This window comes from Prinia subflava, chromosome 15 (genome assembly GCF_021018805.1).
Source record: "Prinia subflava isolate CZ2003 ecotype Zambia chromosome 15, Cam_Psub_1.2, whole genome shotgun sequence".
NCBI classification, from domain to species: domain Eukaryota; kingdom Metazoa; phylum Chordata; class Aves; order Passeriformes; family Cisticolidae; genus Prinia; species Prinia subflava.
The window spans coordinates 18,604,212-18,623,625 of NC_086261.1; the positions used below are offsets into that span (position 1 = coordinate 18,604,212).

Consider the following 19,414-nt stretch of genomic DNA (forward strand, 5'->3'; position numbering starts at 1 on the left):
TGCAGCTGAGACCTGCGCGCCTCCCCCACAGACGGAGCGGAGCTGGCGCCGCTCACCCATCCCAGCATCTGCCGCAGTCCTTTCCCCTGCCACAGCCACAGCAGCGCTGCATGTCCTGCAAATGCATGCACCCTGCTCTGCGTACATGAGGACGATCAAGGAGATTGCTTCCAGATCACATTTACTTCTTGAATTACACTGTCTTTTTTTATTGGCCATGAGACTAAAAACCTGGAACAGTTGGTCATGTAATGACTAGTTCCTCCAACTTATGTGCTTTCCTGTGGAAAAGCAGAAGGCAGGAGTCACCTTTCTAAAGGATGAAGCTTTTACAGCTGTTACAGGTCCTTGAAATCCCATGCTGCATCCGTGGGAATTCTCTGGATGCTGCAAACCAGTTGCTGCTGGCTTACAGCTAATGCTCCTCAAAGTCATAGTGATGTTGTGGAGATACACACATGCACTTGTGTGCACACACACGTAGGTTTAACCATTACTCATCTACTAAACATTTTTGCTTGTCCCAGAGGTGCTGATGGCAGGTTTGGTGTTTCTTCCCACGTGCTTTGGTCCCAGTCTCAGTAAAGCTTGCTGTTGGCACCACACTGCAGGTTCACTCCACAGCACGAATGTGCAGCTGCTTGGAACTGGACAGATGTCTCAGGCCAATGTGTTCTGTTCTAGCTTCTACTGTTCTAGGTAGGGTTTGAATGCTGAAGAGATGCATCTGTCAACCTCAACAGACATACAAGAGAAAATCTTTCCAGTACAGAAGTGGAAAGTTAATGAATGAAGCTACACCAGTGGCTTCTAATGGTCCCTTTCAGTGGCATGTCAAGACAGTCTTTTAAAGAGCAGGTGCTGCAGCTGTGTCCCTGCGACTGAGAGGTGGTTCTTAGGTCTGCCCATCCTGCAGGTCTGGGGTTTGTGGTGTATCCTTCCCTGTAGTGTTTAAAGACTCACAACTGAAAGGCAGCGGTGGATGTGCAGAGATGTAATCTCTTGTGTGTCTGTATTTCAGCTGTAAAGTTTGGTCGAATGTCGAAAAAGCAGCGGGACAGCCTGTACGCCGAGGTGCAGAAACACCGAATGCAGCAGCAGCAGCGGGATCACCAGCAGCAGCCGGGAGAGGCAGAGCCGCTCACACCAACATACAATATCACCACCAATGGCTTAACAGAGCTACATGACGACCTCAGTAATTACATTGATGGGCATACCCCTGAAGGTAGCAAAGCAGACTCTGCAGTTAGCAGCTTCTACTTAGACATACAGCCTTCTCCAGATCAGTCGGGTCTTGATATTAATGGAATCAAACCAGAACCAATATGTGACTACACACCAGCATCGGGCTTCTTCCCTTATTGTTCTTTTACAAATGGGGAGACCTCTCCAACTGTGTCCATGGCAGAATTAGGTAATGAGAGAGAAAAGCTTCCATTGTAATTGTTTTAACAGTACCCTTTGGATTAAAGTGCCACGTGCAGCCAGGCGATAGTGAGAATGCTGCTTCCGTAGGGCTGTGGGCATGCCTGGGTGTTCTTGTGGGAAGTGCGCAGCAAATTCCCGATCTGGGGGCACCCGGGGAACTCCTCACTGCTCTGCACTAAAGCTCCCGGGGGACTGCGGCTCATCAGCTCCACCAGTGTTGCTTTTGCTTTCAGTCCTTGCAATAGAACGCTTGGAATACTGATTAAGAAGCTGATTTTTAGTGCTGAGAAAACAGGGCATTTCTTTATTTGCAGATTATTTCTTAACAATTCATCTCCTTTTTCATTACCTCAATACTGTTGCTCCTAACAAAAAGTGATGAGGCTGATTTTCTTCTGCTCATTACCTGAGGAAAGCACCAGGCTAAACTGAGGGCAGTTCTTGTCACTTGTTCAAGAGGATCTGGCCCCAGATACTGAAGGATATTTTTGAATGGAGCAAGTTTTGATAATTTCTCTAAGAGCCTTACAACAACCACATTAATTAGCACATTTTTACTTTAAACTCTTCCCTTAATGATTACACTAGTGCTGAATTCCACAAGTATGACCTGTCAACAGCTGAGACTGGGGTTAAGAGTGTGCTGTGTGAACAGGTTATAAACAAAGCGGACCTGGACATAAAAGAAGTGGTTTCACGATTCCATTAGTTATGTAAGCAGACAGGCATTTAAAACTGATTCTTAAAGCTTGTTTAAGTAACATTTTTCTAATTAATTTATTATGAAAACCTAAAAATAGCTCAAAAAATCAGGTATTCCACATTAAAAAATTGTGTGGTTTATTTTATGTTCTTTTGAGAAGTTTTGCAGAGAGGAAGTCACAAGAAGCTTGCTTTTTGATGTCCTTATGTTGCAGAATGCTGGTCTCTACAATGTAATTTGTCCTGGCAGCCAAAATATTGTGTCTGGCTTCAGTTCAGATAATTTCATATAGGTAAAAAGGAGAAGAAAATGTCAGGACAACAGCAATGCTACCAGCTTTGTCTCAGTGAAATGATTGCTAATTTCCTCATAGAAGGTATTAAAAATATCTACAATTAAACTCACAGAGAAAAAAAAGGGTTTTTCCTTTGTAGGCCAAGTGTTGAGTTTGGAACACTGGCGTAAGCTAAGTTTGTCTTGTTGGCTTACCTTTATTTACACAGTGCTTCATTTAAACCCTGCACAGCATTATTTGGGTGCCCGGCATTAGCATTACTGAACAATGTTTGAAGAATGTTTGTCTGCCAGACGAAGGTTTCAATTTAAAAAGGTGTGGCTGTTCAATGAAAGTATTTAGGTGTGTGCTGAAATACAGTCCCGAAGTGAGGCGGAGGTTTGTGAATAACATGGGAATATTTCACCTCCTGTATCCTGCAAGGGCACAGGGATCACGCTGTCAGCTGCTGCTACCGAGAACAAGTGTTTCAACTACACACTTGTAAAAAACAAAACAAAACAATTGCTCTGAAAGACATCAGAGTTATGGTGACAAAGTATAAATTATGTTTTGTTCTACCTTCCTGATTGGTCAGGTAGCACATATAATCTGATTCTACCTCATCTGTATATTAAAGACTTTGCAGGTAATATCTTAATCCAGCTACTGACAGACTGGTTGGTCAGTTTGTGAAGAGTTGGTTTTGATCATTACCAAACAAAGCCAGTTTCACAGAGAACCAATTCTGCAGTCCCTCAGAATACCTCCCTCCGTGTTGTAGTGACCACCATTCCTGCTGTGGCCAGGTTTGAGCCTTTGTTTTCAGTGGCCCAACAAGCAGAATTGTGAGAGACAACCCAGGCCTCTACTTGTCACATGCTAAAACAGGAGAACATGTTCACCTGAAGGGTCAGAGTAGGAAGAAGGACGTTAAATAAAAGTGGAACTCGGGTATCTAAATTCTGCTCAGGCTTCTGACAGTGCTCCTAAATGTTTATGGAACCAAGTTTTATTAGTAAATCTGCCCTATGTGTCTTTTAATTGAGTATAACAGGAGGAAATAATATTTTTTGGAATTCAAACATTGTATGGAAATTTTAAATCACGGTGACATGAAATAGGTGATTACTCTGAAGCTGAAGGAAAAAACCCCTAGTGTTGGTGATTTTTTTTAGTATGTTATGTTAATCATCCGGATTCTCTAATGCATTTTCCTGATATTTTTTAATGATATGAGAGTAGGAAAAGACCTTTTGCCCTCCCAGGCAGCCTCATGAGACCGGAGTCCTGCTTGAGAGAGCTCTAGCTAGGTGGTGACTGTGTTTGTCTGCTGGCAAGCGTTGGCAGCGGCAGCTCTGCCTGCCTGGCGGTGCCGTTCTGTCCGTCCGTGTCCGCGGGCAGCTGCGCGCCCTCGCTCGGGGTCCCTCACCCGCTCCTGCCCGCGGTGTGTCCGTGCCCGGGGGTTCCCCCCGTGTCCCCCCGTGTCCCCCCGGCCCCGCTCCGCCGCCGCTCCCAGGCCGGGGTGGCGGCGCCCTCTGGCGGCGCTGCGGGCAGGGCGCGCTGCGGCCCGAGCGCCGCCGGGGATGGCCCCGCAGCGCTTCTCCCGCTCGGCTCACCCTGTCCCCTCCCCCGGTGCAGCTGGAACGTACGAGCTTGTCTCGTGTCTGAAGGGATGGAGAGCTTTGCGTTTCTAACGCGTGTCGCTTTCTGCTCTTTCCTTTAGAACATCTTGCACAGAATATTTCCAAGTCTCACATGGAAACCTGCCAGTACTTGAGAGAGGAGTTACAGCAGATAACATGGCAAACTTTTCTGCAGGAAGAAATTGAGAACTATCAGAACAAGGTATAAAAGCGTGCCAAGCTACGGCATGGTTTCTTTAAAGCATGGTATTTCCATAACACACTGCAAAATTCACTTTTTCACTGCTTTCTCCTTACTATCAGGAATGTCTATTTCTGTGTGTTTAAAAAAAATAATACACTAGAATCAAAAAGACCAAAGATGGTCAGGATATCCTTTGCATTTGTGATTTTTACCGGTGTAGGAAAAGGCATTCTCCTAAAACCCGTCTCTGATAAAGCTAGGAAATAATAGGATTTTTTTGTATCCTAATTGGCACGTTATTTTCTTCTCGTAGTTTGTAATGTCCTGGATTAACAACAAAAGCTGAAGCCACCGAGTTTGTGATGTTACAGGCTGTGTTTCGGTTTGAGTTTATAAACACAGAGCTCCACCAGGTTTCCAGCCTTGGGGGTTCCCTGCAGTCCTGATTCATGCTCCAGTTGTCCCTCAGTGTTTGGGTTTTACCTGTGGAGTTGCAGCACAGTGCTGCCATGCCACCAGGGTACTGTAAGGTCTAATCAATGTTATTTCCAACATGCCTTCCATCCACGGGCTACTACCAATTGGCTACTTTTGGAAAATGGCCTTGGGAAGCACTGCTGAAGCACACTGTTCTTTGAACATATTTTCCATTTCTGCAGAAAAATATTTAACCTTTAGGAGTATAGTTTTTTTTTACTTAGGTGATTTCATTCTGCATTATTATCAACACTGGAAAAACTCAGTACTTGCTGCCTTCTTTTTGTTGTTATCAAGATGATCATCATTTATGAACATCTTTATATGTATCCTTCTGAAGATGAGCTTGATAATTTGCATTCAGTACAAAATAGAGAAGCTGATAGGAAAAACATGATCATGCCTTGCTGGTGTAAATTGGCATCGTACTTTCATGTAGTGAAAAAAAATTCCCACTGAAAAGACCAAAATCATTGTGCTTTGCCATTTTTGGTTTATGGAATGGAAGTACTCCAAGGTGGATCTCTTCTGACATGACTGAAGTCTCCCGTGGTTGCACTGTCACTCATCCCCATGGTTTCGAGGTCAATTCCCCTTGTCTTTTAAGCAGACTCTAGCCAGGAGTGTTGGAGAGAACTCACTCCATGTTGTTGTTTGGGATTTTTTAGCTCAGTTTTACTTTCTGCCAATGAGCTTTCCTTGGTTAGTAATTTGTGCGTTTCTCTTCTCTCTCAAACAGCAAAGGGAGGTGATGTGGCAGTTATGCGCAGTCAAAATAACAGAAGCTATACAGTATGTAGTGGAATTTGCCAAACGCATTGATGGCTTTATGGAACTGTGTCAAAATGATCAGATTGTGCTTTTAAAAGCAGGTATGTGGGTCAGTTTTAAGGTCTGCTTCTATTAGTTTTGCCTGAGGAAGGTGTTACATGTTACATACAGTGGTTGCATACACATATATTCATATGCAGTACAATGATCATTTAAAATTAAATAAGGGAAAACCTTGCAAATTGTCTGTGTTTGAAGTAACATTGTCTTAGTTATTGTGGGGAGAAGGAGTTCAAATCTATCTATTAAATTCTCATTATGGACAAAGTGAGCAATGAGTGTGTTAAGATGTAAAAATTAGATTAAGATTTTGGGAGGGGTTTTTTTTATTATTAATAGTGAATATTTCAAGGTAAAAATCCAGATTTTTCTATGCAAGGTATTGTAGAAGTAATTCTAAGTAAGGTTACAAATACTCAACCAAGTTGTTAAGGCTTGGTAAGCATAAATTTAAATGAGCTGCTTTGGCTTCAGAGACTTCATCACTAAAGATTTTACTAGAGTTTATTAGCATTAACTAAGTTGCTTTAGCAAAAACTTCTAAAGGGGTTTATGGGAATTCTTTTAATTCTACCAGCAAACCAAACTATGCTCTATTACACCACAGCAACTTACTTCTACTAAACTGGTAATGAATGCAGAGCATTTTTATTAAATCCTCACTTGCTCTTTGCAGCTGAAGCCTCTCCTTCCATAGTCAAACATACGTTGTTTCTGTTTTAGGGTCTTTAGAGGTTGTGTTCATCAGAATGTGCCGTGCCTTTGACTCCCAGAACAACACAGTCTACTTTGATGGCAAGTATGCTAGCCCAGAGGTTTTCAAGTCCTTAGGTAAGGAAATGTGAAGTGTTGTGTCTTTAAAACAACAAAAAACAAACCACAAAACCCAGAATAAAAAACAATAAGGTGGAAAAGCAAGGGAAAACAGCTGCTTTGAAAAAATCAATCCATAGTATTCGAACAAAAGAGTTCTGGACACAAACTGCAGTTTTATAAGCTGTCATGCTGGCTCTGTTAGAGGCCAGGCTGATTTCAGGAGGTGGAACAGTTTAACTGTGCAGTACAGGACTGTCGGTGCTGAAGTTCAGCATTTTGATTAGGATAGAGCAGTTTGGACTCGTTGAGAAGAGAAGCCCAGATTGCATCTCTAATGGAACATTTCATATATCGTGTTGGAAAAGGCAGCAGATTTTAAGCTGATTCGGAATATACTCATGTTACTGCTTTGAAGATGCAAACGGTGTTTTAAAATCTGCTAAGTCTGGTTATTTGCTGGTAAAATACTGTAAATTAATTTTACATTATACTACATACAATTTTATTTTTTTCCCATGTATTTTGCTAATTTTAAAAGGATGTATTCAGTGGGTATAGATTTGGGCTGTAAGCCACTTGGCAGGCAGTGAAAATATGTCAGTGGACAATGCTGGACAATTACTGAAGTATTCTCTGCCTTTCTAAAACACCTCAAGGTACAAGGTCAGAGTGCAAACAATTCTGGGTTCTAAGGAAATATAACAGCTGTGTCCAGAAGTTTAGGCTGGGGAGGCTGAGGAACACCCTCGCCTCTCAGGCTGTGATGCTCTTCAGAGCAAGGCTCCCTTTAAAGACTGTACCTGCGTGTGTGACAGCAGCAGTAACCTGAATAACACCTGTGTGAGCAAGAGAATGGATGGAAGGAGACTGAGTCCTGAGTTCTGCATGAACCGTGTTCAGTCAGACCTTGGCTTCTCCCTTTGCTTCCTGCATGTCCCTTGTGTGCCTCTCTCTTCCCCACTCTGTGTGCTCAGTAGTCTTAAAATCAGAACTTCTTAAGTCCACATTTCGAGCCTTCAGTTGACACTGACATGACAAAGTTCCATTTAGAACAGGAACAAAGATAAAGCAATTCTGAGCTTGAAAATAAATGGCTTGAGATTTATCCATACTTACCCTGTGAGAACCCAATGTAGAAAAGATACAGTGTGCAAAAGCTTCAGAATCTTGACTGCCAGGATGTGGGAGTGGAGTAATACCCTCAAGGATGAGTGAGATCTCACTGCCATCACTTCAGTCCTTAAGGAGACCACCTCTGAAGTGTTTTACATCTGTTTGTCATCTCCATCAGAATAAATCAACAACTCTGTAGCACTGAAGTGGTTTTAAACAATGTAACAAGAGCTTACCTTCTTTTTGGCAGGTTGTGAAGACTTCATTAGCTTTGTGTTTGAATTTGGAAAAAGTTTATGTTCTATGCACCTGACAGAAGATGAGATAGCTTTGTTTTCTGCGTTTGTTTTAATGTCAGCAGGTAAGAGATGAAGGTTTCCTCTAGATTTATTTGGTAGGGGTTGTTTTTATTTTGAGGCCTTATTAATGATAACATTATGATTATCAGACATTGTTGGGAATATCATCTTTTTGAGTATCTCCTCACTAAATTTTTTATTTTAATAAATACATTAAAACTGTAAATTTAGGGACCAATTTGTTAAACTGGATATCCTAATCTAAGCCCTTATCTTCCACATTTTCACCTTGTTGAGGACTCAGTTTCTTTGCAAAGGCGTAAATGCATTTGAGTGAGACCCGTGAGCCACCAGTGCTGGTGAGAACAGGCAGTCACTGGACTGCCATCGTCAGCTGTCCCTGTGTGTGAGCTTGCAGCTGCAGCACAACAGAAAACTTCCAGCACTGCCATTTTAGTGCGACTGGGACTGTGAAAATTATGGTGCCAGACATCCAAGTCACCCCAAAAGCCAGCCTGGGTCTGCCGTGCCTGTGGCTAAAATCAGTTCATAGTCACAGGCGAATGTGCACGGTGTGCTCTGGGTCCTGGAAAGGCTTCCTAGGTCAGGTGGAAGCAGGTACTGGGGCAGAAGGGCAGTTTGTGCCTGGCCTGAACCTGAGGGAGGAAACAGTTCAGACTGCAGCACAGTGGACTCAGCAGTGGTGCTGGAAACGTCTGTTAGCAACGCTGGGTTTATTGGGCCTGTCATCAATGTGTTCTCGTGCCGTTGGGCAGACAGGGAAGTGTGTTAGCCCTGTGTCTTAGCAAGCCACAGAACCCTACAGCTGTGTCATACCAGCAGTGTGGCAGCTAATACTGCTTTTCTGCCAGGAACTTTAGCTGCTTTTTTGATAGCTGAATCTTTGCATCTGATTTTTCTGTAAGTCACTGTAAGTTCTGTTGGTTTTCTATAAGTTCTGTAAGATCTTAGCAAGAAGATCTTCTCCAACTACTTGTTCATTATATGATCTAGTCATTTCCTAGTAAAAAGCTGATAGCCTCATTTTGTGAACACCCTGCATTTTACAGATTTTCTTAGCAAATGAAGAGTAGATCTTACTCAGATGCATTGCATTCTCCTAAATAAGGGCTTCATAATTCTAACTTTAGGTGCATGTAATAAATGTATTTCAAAACCTATTGATTTTGAAACCCATTTTCTATATGAAAGTATGTAACGAGTGGAAGGAAGGTTGCAAACAGGACAAATGGATCTGTAACAGACTTAGACCTTCCTGGTGCGCTGTGATCCGTGTGTGCATTACTAGAGGTTTTAACTCCATTTATATTCAGATCGCTCATGGCTCCAGGAGAAAGTAAAAATTGAAAAACTCCAACAGAAGATCCAGCTAGCACTTCAGCACGTCCTACAGAAGAACCACCGAGAAGATGGAATTTTAACAAAGGTAAGAGTCATTCTGGGCCTTGTCACAGGACTGTGCAAGAGTGGCTTCAGCTGAACACTGCCCTGATCATGGGGTAAAAGCTCATATGCAGTTTATTTATAAACGCAGAATTCTTTGTTCAAAATCGAGCTGCTCAGCTGAATCTATTTACTTAAACCTATCAGAGGTGAAATGATGATGTCCTAGAGAGCAAGGTTGATAATGGTCTGAAAGGGAGTATTTTTATGTGGAACTTCATGAAAAGCGATGAAAGTTTTTATCAGAGTTCTCCTACACAACACTCCTGCCATACAGAATACAATTTCAGTGCTACAACACGCATGCCTTAGGATTTGTGCAATCTCTGCCTGCATGACAATGAAGTTGTTCTAACATGCAACACACAAACTAAACTTGTTTTTCAGGCTTCCATGAAGTTCCCCACACAGCCTTTTTTTCTCAGTTCTTCCAAATACTGAGCCTAGGAAAAGAAGGCACTACCTCCTGTTATATTAAAGTATCTTCATGTAATTTCTCAGAAATGGGAAACTGGTGTGATGGTACAAGAAGTAAATCTGAAGAACTGGGGAAAGACAGGCACTTTACTTTTACCTTGCAGAGGTAGTTCCTTTTACACCTCTGCACAGCCAGAAAGCTTCTGCTTCGCTTCACACCACAGAATTAGTTACAATAGAAGCAGGATGGTCCAGCCTTGGGCTCTGCAGGTTTTCTTAATTTCAAATCCTAGCTCATGTAATTTTCTCTTAGTGAATACTTTGGATACCTTTGTTGGCAGAGTGAGTCTCCCAAATGCTTTGATACAAATACTTGACTCAGTAACTTCAGGGAGTAACCTCATGATATTGTTGAAGTACATTTTTTTTACCTTACTTGGCTTAAGGTAAATAAGTTTAATCTATTGCATTGCCAGTTCCCTCCATAATATTTACAGTGGGCTTAAAAGCAGTTGGGATTGCCTTCTTCCAAGAGGATAATTTAATGAATGAAGATCCAGCCCTGAAATACTTGTTTATCAATCCAGCGAGGAAACCCAATGCCACATTTCCCTAAGAACTTAAAAAAGATTATTTCACAAATAGCTGTGAGTCATTACTTAAATAGTTTTAGCAAATATCCTTGACTGTGCATCTGAAATATCTTTAAGTAAATAATTTCGTTTGGGAGAGCCTTAATCCTTACAGCAAGTTTGGGAGGCTTGGTTCCATGTATGACCATATGACTTGTGTTCATTTTTTTACAGTTAATATGCAAAGTGTCTACTTTAAGAGCACTGTGTGGACGACATACAGAAAAGCTTATGGCATTTAAAGCAATATACCCAGACATTGTGCGACTTCATTTTCCTCCACTTTACAAGGAGTTGTTCACTTCAGAGTTTGAGCCAGCAATGCAAATTGATGGGTAAACGTATCACCTAAAGCACTTCTAGAATGTCTGAAGTACAAACATTAAAACAAAAGAAAGGAAAAAAAAAGGAAAAAAAAAAAAGAAAGAAAACCAAGACACTTTATATGGCCCTGCACAGACCTAGGGAGCCAACACACTGCACATCTCTTGGCGGTCGGGGTCAGGCGAAGGATGGGAAACAATGAAACAAAGTTGAACTTGTTTTTCTCATGCATATGATTTCCATTATGCCTACAAATATGGACCCTTTTTCTGTCTCAACTTCTCAATCCCTGACCTCTGTTTACACAGACTGAGGGTACTAATGTCAGAAGGTTGTTTTCTCCTGTAGTTCACTGCCCAGACTTTTGACAGAACAATCAATTTGTTGGTCAGAACAGAGTCCACCTAGTAATCAGCGACTGGTGTGCGTTGCAGAGATTTCAGCATCAGTTTGCACAACTTGCTCATTGTTTCATGAAGGACGATTTTTTCTCACCTACCACTGTTTGCCAGTAGACAGAACGGCATGAAAAGGGTCCATAGCAATAGCAACAATAGCATTATAATATATTACAGGGTAAATGGGCATGAAGACTATATATAGCAAAAGAGATATTGTTTATATATTGTTTTAATTAATATAAAATGTAGTTACTGGTATAGCTTTTCTTGTTGAATTGATAAGGCACTTTCATTTTGCACCTTTTTCTTTAAATTAAATGCTAGCGTGTTCATTGTTGTGTTGCATGTGCACCAGAAATTCAAGTTTAACTGAAAAAGGTTTGGCAGGTACTGGTACATTGGGAGGTATTTATGCTGCTGTTTTCCATGTTACTTTTAAAGAGAGGCTGGTCATATCCTGAAATGGTTACAGATTTTTTTAAAGAGTTGAAAATAACGACAATTTTCTACATTAAAATAATCTTTTCAAAAGTTAAATTCAAAGGTACTTTTCTCTTCAAATCTTTCAGATCTGGATGTTTCAAAGTCAAAAGCCTCATTTTCAAAGGCTCTGAGTTTCCACTGTCAGAATTACAGATTATTTTACAAATAAGTAACACAGCATCTTTGAAAATCAGGCTATTAACTAGTGTATTTCTGCCCACCATAAATCCAGGTTTGAAAGTATTCATTCAAGTCTGTATCTACAGTAAAAGTATGTGTGTATGACATGCTTGCGGAAAAGTAATTTTTATACGTAATATTACATACATGTAATGTATGTACATACTTTTGTACTCCATATCGTAAACAATGCCTCCAAATGCCAAGCTGTAGCCTAGCCCAGTGCGTAGGTTTGTCTCTGACTTCAGTGAGCTGAGACACACTGACCCCTGTTCTTCCAGCATCCAGCAGTTCAGTTTCGGGGAGCTGAACAGAGAAGTCTGTTCTCTCCTTGTTTAAAAAGACGCACTTTAAAGTTGATCAGATGGGCACAGACTAAGAAAGGAAAGGCACACTGTTGCTAGAAAGCATTCGTTTGTACTCAGTACAAGCCTGGAAATCATTAATATCAGAAACCTGTATTCTGTAATTCTGATTGCTGTATTGCATAACCAACCAATACGCTGAATCTGCAGTGTTATTAATTATCATTCCCTTCAGGAAGAATTCTGTCTCTGAGCAAAGCTGGCAGTAAATGTACTTCTGAAGGAAGCAGATTCACATAAATGACATCACAAATGAAACTGTGGCTGTTTGAGCCAGAGGTGTATAGTTGGGTTTGGATGAGATGAAGATGCATAACTGTGTGCCCTCTAGGCCATCACAAATACAGTTTTGATGAGGTACCTAAGAAAAAGCTGGGAACGTGAAAAAATGAGAAGAAATGAGACATAATGTGCCCTGCTGCTTTAACTTCCAAGGGTAAACAAGCTCTTACATATGTTACAGTTGTTGAGAAATAACAAGTGAATAGAAGCACACAGAAGCTTAAGTATTTTTAAAAGGAGAATCAGATCAGCAGGTTCTTATTAGCAAAATATAGGTTTATTCTATGAACATGTTTCCTTTGGGGTCAAATTGTGACATTTATCTGTGGCACTTACTGGAAATGTTGCAGTCTAGCACATCAGGGAAGGTTACAGCTATTCCTCATCTCTAGGCTTTGAAAGGAGGGCTAGAGGAGAGCATCACACTTCCTCCACAGAGCAGTGTGCCCTGGAGGGTGGGAGGGGAGCACCTGCAGCGCTGTGAGCACTGGGGTGGAGGCAGGAGAAGGCTTTTGGAAAAAGCCCAGAGAGCTTTCTCCTGCTCCATCCTGCCTGCTCCTGAGGAGGCGGCTCACAGCCCAGCACATGCTCTCTCCACTCCCACTGAAACACTTCTCCTGGGATCATTGTTTACTTTATTGGAGTAACTGGCGCGATATGGTACTTGCATTCTAATGCGTATTCCTATTTTTGAAGCACCCCTTTTGACTAACAAATGTTTTCTGAATGTGACCAGCCTTAGGTGCTAGTCCTGTAAAGATCAACTAAACTTAATCTCAGTGTCAACTAATGAATAGCGAAGTAAGACCTGTACTTTTTTAGAGAGTGAGATACACCTCCTACTTCTGACAATGTAGACTATCAGGCAAAATATTTGGGGATTAGTTTTCAGTCATGTCCTGTTCTTACCTTTTCATGATGAATATTAGTGCTTTACCAGGCATCTAGACACCAGTGGTTTTGTCTGGAATCTGTTTAGCATATTGAGATTCATAAATCATTGACAATATAAGTCTTGGAGCATTTTCTAACAAAATACATAACAATAAGAAGGTTTTAAATAGGGCCTTAGCTGAGAGTGATATTGCAGGCCAGAAAGTACTGTTGTTTTTGTTTGTGGGAGCTCATGTGTACTGGGACCTTGTTAAATCAGACTGAACAAAGGCACCCCAAGTAACTCTGCTTTCCTGGTCACAGTTAACAGCCACTTGGCAACAGAGGATGATGTTTGGGTTGCTCTTGGTGGATTAAAAGGGACACAGCACAGCAGATGTACTGATAAATCATCTGTTGCCAAGGAGGTTTCTATGCAAAAGGACTCAGAATAACACCAGAGTGGCTGGCCAGAGATGGCCGTGCAAGAACCCAGTGCAGCAGGGGAAATGCCCTCTGCAAAACCCCTGCGACTGTGGCCTCGTATCAGATGATCGACCAGTTAAAAAAGAAGACTGGAGGTCAGTGGATATTCACATGAGTATTTTCATCATCTGCCCAGTTCACTACAAATAAAAACACTAGGATAGCTGAACATAATATTTTAAGTTCTGATGACCTATCTTCCTTGGGACTTACATGGAGTTCTATAAATTGGAGATGTTTTCTGGCTTTCTAGGAAGAGCTACTAGACTATACTGTCACCTGAACCACCCTAATAGATGTCATCACCTCCAGCATTTTTTGATGTATGGAATTAGGTAAAAAGGGAGGCTGGTTTTAAGTTTGGTTGTTCTTTATTAGCTTATCTTAGTATGAATACCAAGATATCTGTGTATGTGCACCTGTGTGTGTGTGAGAGAGTCCATTGTGTGCGCACATGAGTGTATGTGTGGGACGTGTGAGCCGGCTGCTTCTAGGCTGTTAAGTGTCAATGGAATAAAGAAAATGTATTCAAAATACTTAAGTCAAAAATAGAAGGTGGTAAAAAGATTTATTCTATACAAAGCCTTGTCTGGACCACTTTAGAGAGACTTCTATTTTTTTAACCCTTCTATAAATGTTTGATGGCACTTGAAATATTCCTGCAATAAAATGTGATTTGTGTAAACATTAAAAAAAAGATTTTGTAATGTGAAACAATGAAAGAAAGTAATGTAATTTTTCTAAAAAACAAAAAAAACCACAAACGAACGAACTTTGTATTATTTTCTTGATGGAATTTGTCTATTTGTCTTTGGAAAACTTTTTATTTCATTGAATGTGCCATAGTAGAGGTGCGTTTTTCTTTTTCTTTCTTTTTTGTTTTTTATTTTTACATTTTAGATTAAAGGAATAGCTGTGTTCCGACATTCCAAAATGCAAGATGACATAGCAGTCATGATTAAAAGGTTTGATTAGTAAGCTTCAATCATTGTTGCTTTTTTTGCACATGTTCTTCATTCCTCTACAGTGCAATATGTACATAGAGCACTTGCGGGTGTAACCTTGATCCCTCAGGGAAAAATACATATTTGTACAGGATTTTTCTTTTTTTTGCCTTTTTTCTTTTCCTTCCTTTTTTTCTTTTTTTTTTTTTGCTAAGGAATGTCGATTGAATCACTTGTCTGTTGTTGAGGGGCAGCCAGATAATAATCCTAAACCACTGTCACAAAACATTGATTGTTTAAATTTTGTGCCCTTTTATTATTTAAAAAAGAAAAATAAAAGTTATTTTCTGACAGTTCTTTGTGCTGATTGGTGAAAAAAAGGGTAAATAGATAAGCACCTTATGATTGACTTAACTGTGAATGACAATCCATCTCGTTATCAACAAGAGAAGCCCTATCATTTTGGAGCTGGGGTTATAAGTCAGAAACTAATGTGCTCAGGGATCTTCTAAAACTCTTCAACAGGGTGGCCAGTACTGCTGGTGGAACAAATTACTTTTTAAAAAATATGCTAGTATTTCTTCCCTTCCCCCTGCCCCCAGGCACAAGAGAACTGGATATTTTTTTTAACTAAATGCTCTATGTGTGCCTCATTCTCTTGCTCACTCTTGCAGTAGAGCTGCTTTTTGGTTGGTATTGTGCTCAAAACAGCTCCAAATAGCGCAAAGATTTTACAAGTATATTTTAGAAAATAAATGCTGACCCACTAAACAAATGATTGAAATTAATTTCAATACCCTCTGGACATTTTTATAATGATAGGACTACTTTTCCAGCTGAAATTCAGTGTTCTGCAATAGAAAACAGCTTTGTAGTATTTCAATTATTGTCAAAGAAAATGAATCAGGGTTTTTTTGTGAGAACACAGTGAGAATGAAAAAGTCATGTTTAGGTTTCAAGCAGTGAAGTTACATAGGAAGGAACACAGATCTGCAGAAATACAAGAACAACAGTTCAAATGTTGTCTGTTGTTGTTGCAGATGTTTCATGGTAAAGCCAAAACCTGACTGGAAAGAAACACTGAGGCTGAAGAAATTTCCATATCTAGTACATCAAATAGAGCAATGCCAAGTGAATTTACAATGGCACCAAAACCCAGCAATGTTTAGAAGTCTCCCACTGCCAAACTATAAGATGCTGGAAGCCTGTCTGAATTAGCTTTGTTGTATGGCTTCACATTCTTTGGAAAATGCAAGTAGAAAAGCAAATAAACAACTATGAACAAAATGAGCAAGACTTCAACACTTTGGTTACATTGGAAAGAGAGCGAATTTGATTTCTCCATCGAATCTGTCTGCTTGGAGAAAGCCCCAGTTTTCTGGTATTTTTGAGGGCTTTTTCACAGCTTCCAGTTGGTTACTTGAGATTGCTTAATGAATAGGGAAGCGTAGTTGGGTTTGACAGGCCGACAGTGGGGTTTGGCTGGGAACGGCGTTCCGAGGCAGACGGGCGCTTTGCAAGTCCCATCAGTTGTGTTCTGGCATCTTCAGCAGAGGATTCCTATTAGTGACTCACAGTGCACTCTGTTCTTTACATGCTTGCACACCAATTAAACACTCTTAGAATAGACAACCTAGAAGATGTTTAACTGTGTAGTGGGATGATCCAAGCATTACAATATCTTTTTTTGGATTGGCATAGACAATCCCCAGTCTGTACTCGATGAACAAAACAGGTTACACAGTGTAGGCTGTGCAAACAAAGTGTATTTTTTTCCCTAGACATTATTAAACTCCTCAATAGAGATAAACCTATTAATATAAATGGCAGAAACAGCACTTAGTATACAATATCCAAAAATAATAAGCAATTTTCTCTGACTATTCATTGTATGGAATTCTACCTGTGCTAACTGATTCGGATTGCACAGAACATCTTTATTTTCCTTAGCTGGAGAAATATAACTATTAGATTTATTTTTTAATTATTAATACTAATACTATTTATTACTTTTAAAGTTACATCCATTAATATATTTGAATTCTTACTCTTAAAGTAAAGCCTCTTACTTTCTTTATGTTTGAATATTCCTGTCAGTAAATCATTTGGTGGAAATGAGGGCAATTGCATACAGATACCAAATACCACAACAAAAAGAAAAGTTTTAAAATGTAAATGAGTATTTATTTAAAAATCCTTGCAGTATGTGCTTTAATTCTAGTACTGTGATAATGGCTTGCTACACAATGCTAAGTCACTGGACTGGAGGGGAAAAATACGTAACATAATATACAGTCTGTCTCTGGAACTTTATTCAGGTATTAAGTAGAATTTTAACATCTGAACAGAAGCTGTATTCTACCTTTTCCATCTATAACGTTGCTGTTTGCTTTGGGGTTGGTTTTTTTTTTTTTTTTTGCCTTTATCATTGGTAGAATATAGCAATAACTTTATAGCAATAAGTAGGCTATCCAAATAAGAAACAAAACATGATAAAGGCTTCAGATCAATACTCATAGGCTCACTTCTTCTGCCACAATGTTCACTTGTATGTCTTCCCTCATAATCTTGTTACTTCTTCAAGCTGAACTTCACAGTCAAGTCGTTCAACTTGATGTGTGACATCACACTTTGTTAACATCTGCATGTTTTCAGTGTTCACGTGTCCTGTGTCTACTCGTGTTCCTATGTTAGTGTTTCTCAAGGTTTCTGAAAGCACAATCTCTGTGAGCTATGTGTCTGCACAGGGCTCTCTGTGTTGGAATTGACTTTTGTTTCCGGGGGCAGGGAGTGTGAATCAGCTGGAATTCTTGGCAGCGTTTCCTCACTGAAGGAACCCAGCTGTTGCAGGTACGCGGGGCCTCTCCGGCCGCTGCAGATGCAGAGTGCAGCCCGCAGGCGGCTCCTGCAGCTCCTGCAGGCCGCGGGGCTGAGCTGCAGCTCCCGGAGCTCCCCGCCCAGCGCGCTCCTGTAGCCAGCACAAGCACGGGTACCGCGCTGGAGAACCTGCGCTTCACTAAGAGCCGAGCTGGGCGTGCCTGGCAGCGTGTTTTGATCATAATCGAAACACTTGGGCAGCGTTCTGACAACCAGTTGTGACTTTCGGTTTGAGAAACACTACCCTGAATTACCCCACAAAGTCTTAATGTAGATGCACAAACTTTACAGGAACTTGCAATCTGTAATGCTATCTATATCTAATGCAGAGAATTCATAAGCAATACAGTGAATTTTATTTCACGAAAAGGCATACGTACTGTACACCTTTTTAAATCCAAAATGTTCCTCATTTCTACATTGATTTAGAAACAAGTTACAGAACAGTGGTCACTATTTGAAGTATTTAGGACATTAACTGGCTGCTTCTTTATATGTAACTGTATTGTCTGCCTGCTCCTTTTCTGGAGATGTGTTTTTGTATTGGATGTTTGGGCCAATGGGAGGCTTCAAGCTACAATGTATTTTCCCAGATTAAATATATTTAACATACGACAAACCCCAGACAAGGCTTTTTAAAATGTATAAAGAACTGCAGTGTTAGGTGGTTTATTTGCAAACTGTTTTCAATGTTGTCCATTTTTATGGCACCTTTAACAATATTCTTGTTTCCAAAGTACAAAAAAAAAAAAAAAGGTTAAAAATATTCTAGCCATAACTGAATGTCAAGCAATAAAAACAAATGACTTTTTGTGCATAGATTTAAAAGAAATACAAGTTTTAGACATCTGCATGTAAATGCAATCTCTTGTTTACTGCTTTCTTAAACTTGAGCAACTGATTCCTTATTTTACTACTAATTTAAGGACTTGTAATGGCCTGTAAACATTTTATCTTGCTCTATTCTTTCAACTCTAACTTTGTCTCTGCTTTGGAGTCATATTTAATGTTGTTCTGCTCACCTCTATACAGTTAACTTTTTGCTTTCATTCTGTATAGATAAAATTATACTATAAACAGCCTACACAGTGCAAATATTTATCTGTTTATCAAATACCACATTATGCTGTATAATATCTGTTTTACTATATAATCTATTTTAGACATAGCTGTTTAGAACTAGAGTGTGCTATTTTTGTGTTTTTCTGATGTGTGGTGCTAGATAAGTTACTTTTGTGAACAAAAACAAACAAACCCCTTTTATTCCTAGACAATACCACCTTTGGGTCTTGTTAATTTCACTGAGTATAACTATATATAAATATATATATTTGTGTATATATATATATACACCAACATATGCCCAACAAGTACCTGTATCAGAGTACAAGATTTGGGACATGGTTTTCTCTTTAAATGCATAGTGTCATTATATAAATTATTCTATAGTATATTTAATAAGGAGAAAATTACTTCACCGGTACAGATACTTGATATCAAATGTAGAATTTTTTTTCTACATTATTAACATTATTAAAATTGTTCTGTCCAGCTTGTTATCCTTTTGGTTACTAAAACAGTCTGCCTGTATTGTATCAAAAATAAGAAAAAGATCTAATCTGCCAGTATAAAATAATTACAATATGCTGTCTGTCTGAAAGGGAGGTAGTAATTTGGCTCGTTGGGAGAATTCTATCCTGTTGTTGCATGGGAAATTTATAGAAGTTATTCTGCTGGGTGCCTTCCTCCCTGCTCACTCTAAATAGGATCTGTGCACACTCAGACTGCGGATGTTACTGGGCCATGCCCACACACTCAACTCCAGTGGCTGTAAATAGGAATGTTCTGTAAATCTGCCGTGATAGATGGATGGCTAAATTCAGTCCCTGGTATGCTTTAGACACCACGCATG

General features: G+C 40.1%; 1 protein-coding gene across 3 annotated transcripts in view; it reads left to right on the top strand.

Annotated features, from left to right (window-relative positions):
* Positions 1-14,378, top strand: part of RORA (RAR related orphan receptor A) — a 349,533-nt gene extending 335,155 nt beyond the window's left edge. For 2 of the 3 annotated variants that reach the window (XM_063412516.1, XM_063412517.1), the window contains 7 exons: positions 1,022-1,417; positions 4,135-4,256; positions 5,455-5,587; positions 6,270-6,377; positions 7,726-7,836; positions 9,109-9,221; positions 10,462-14,378. In XM_063412516.1, the coding sequence (XP_063268586.1) occupies positions 1,022-1,417; positions 4,135-4,256; positions 5,455-5,587; positions 6,270-6,377; positions 7,726-7,836; positions 9,109-9,221; positions 10,462-10,626 (1,148 nt within the window). In that variant the 3' untranslated portion in view covers positions 10,627-14,378. The remainder of the gene's footprint in view (positions 1-1,021; positions 1,418-4,134; positions 4,257-5,454; positions 5,588-6,269; positions 6,378-7,725; positions 7,837-9,108; positions 9,222-10,461) is intronic. The other variant, XM_063412518.1, reaches the window with a different exon arrangement.
* Positions 14,379-19,414: the final 5,036 nt, after the last annotated feature.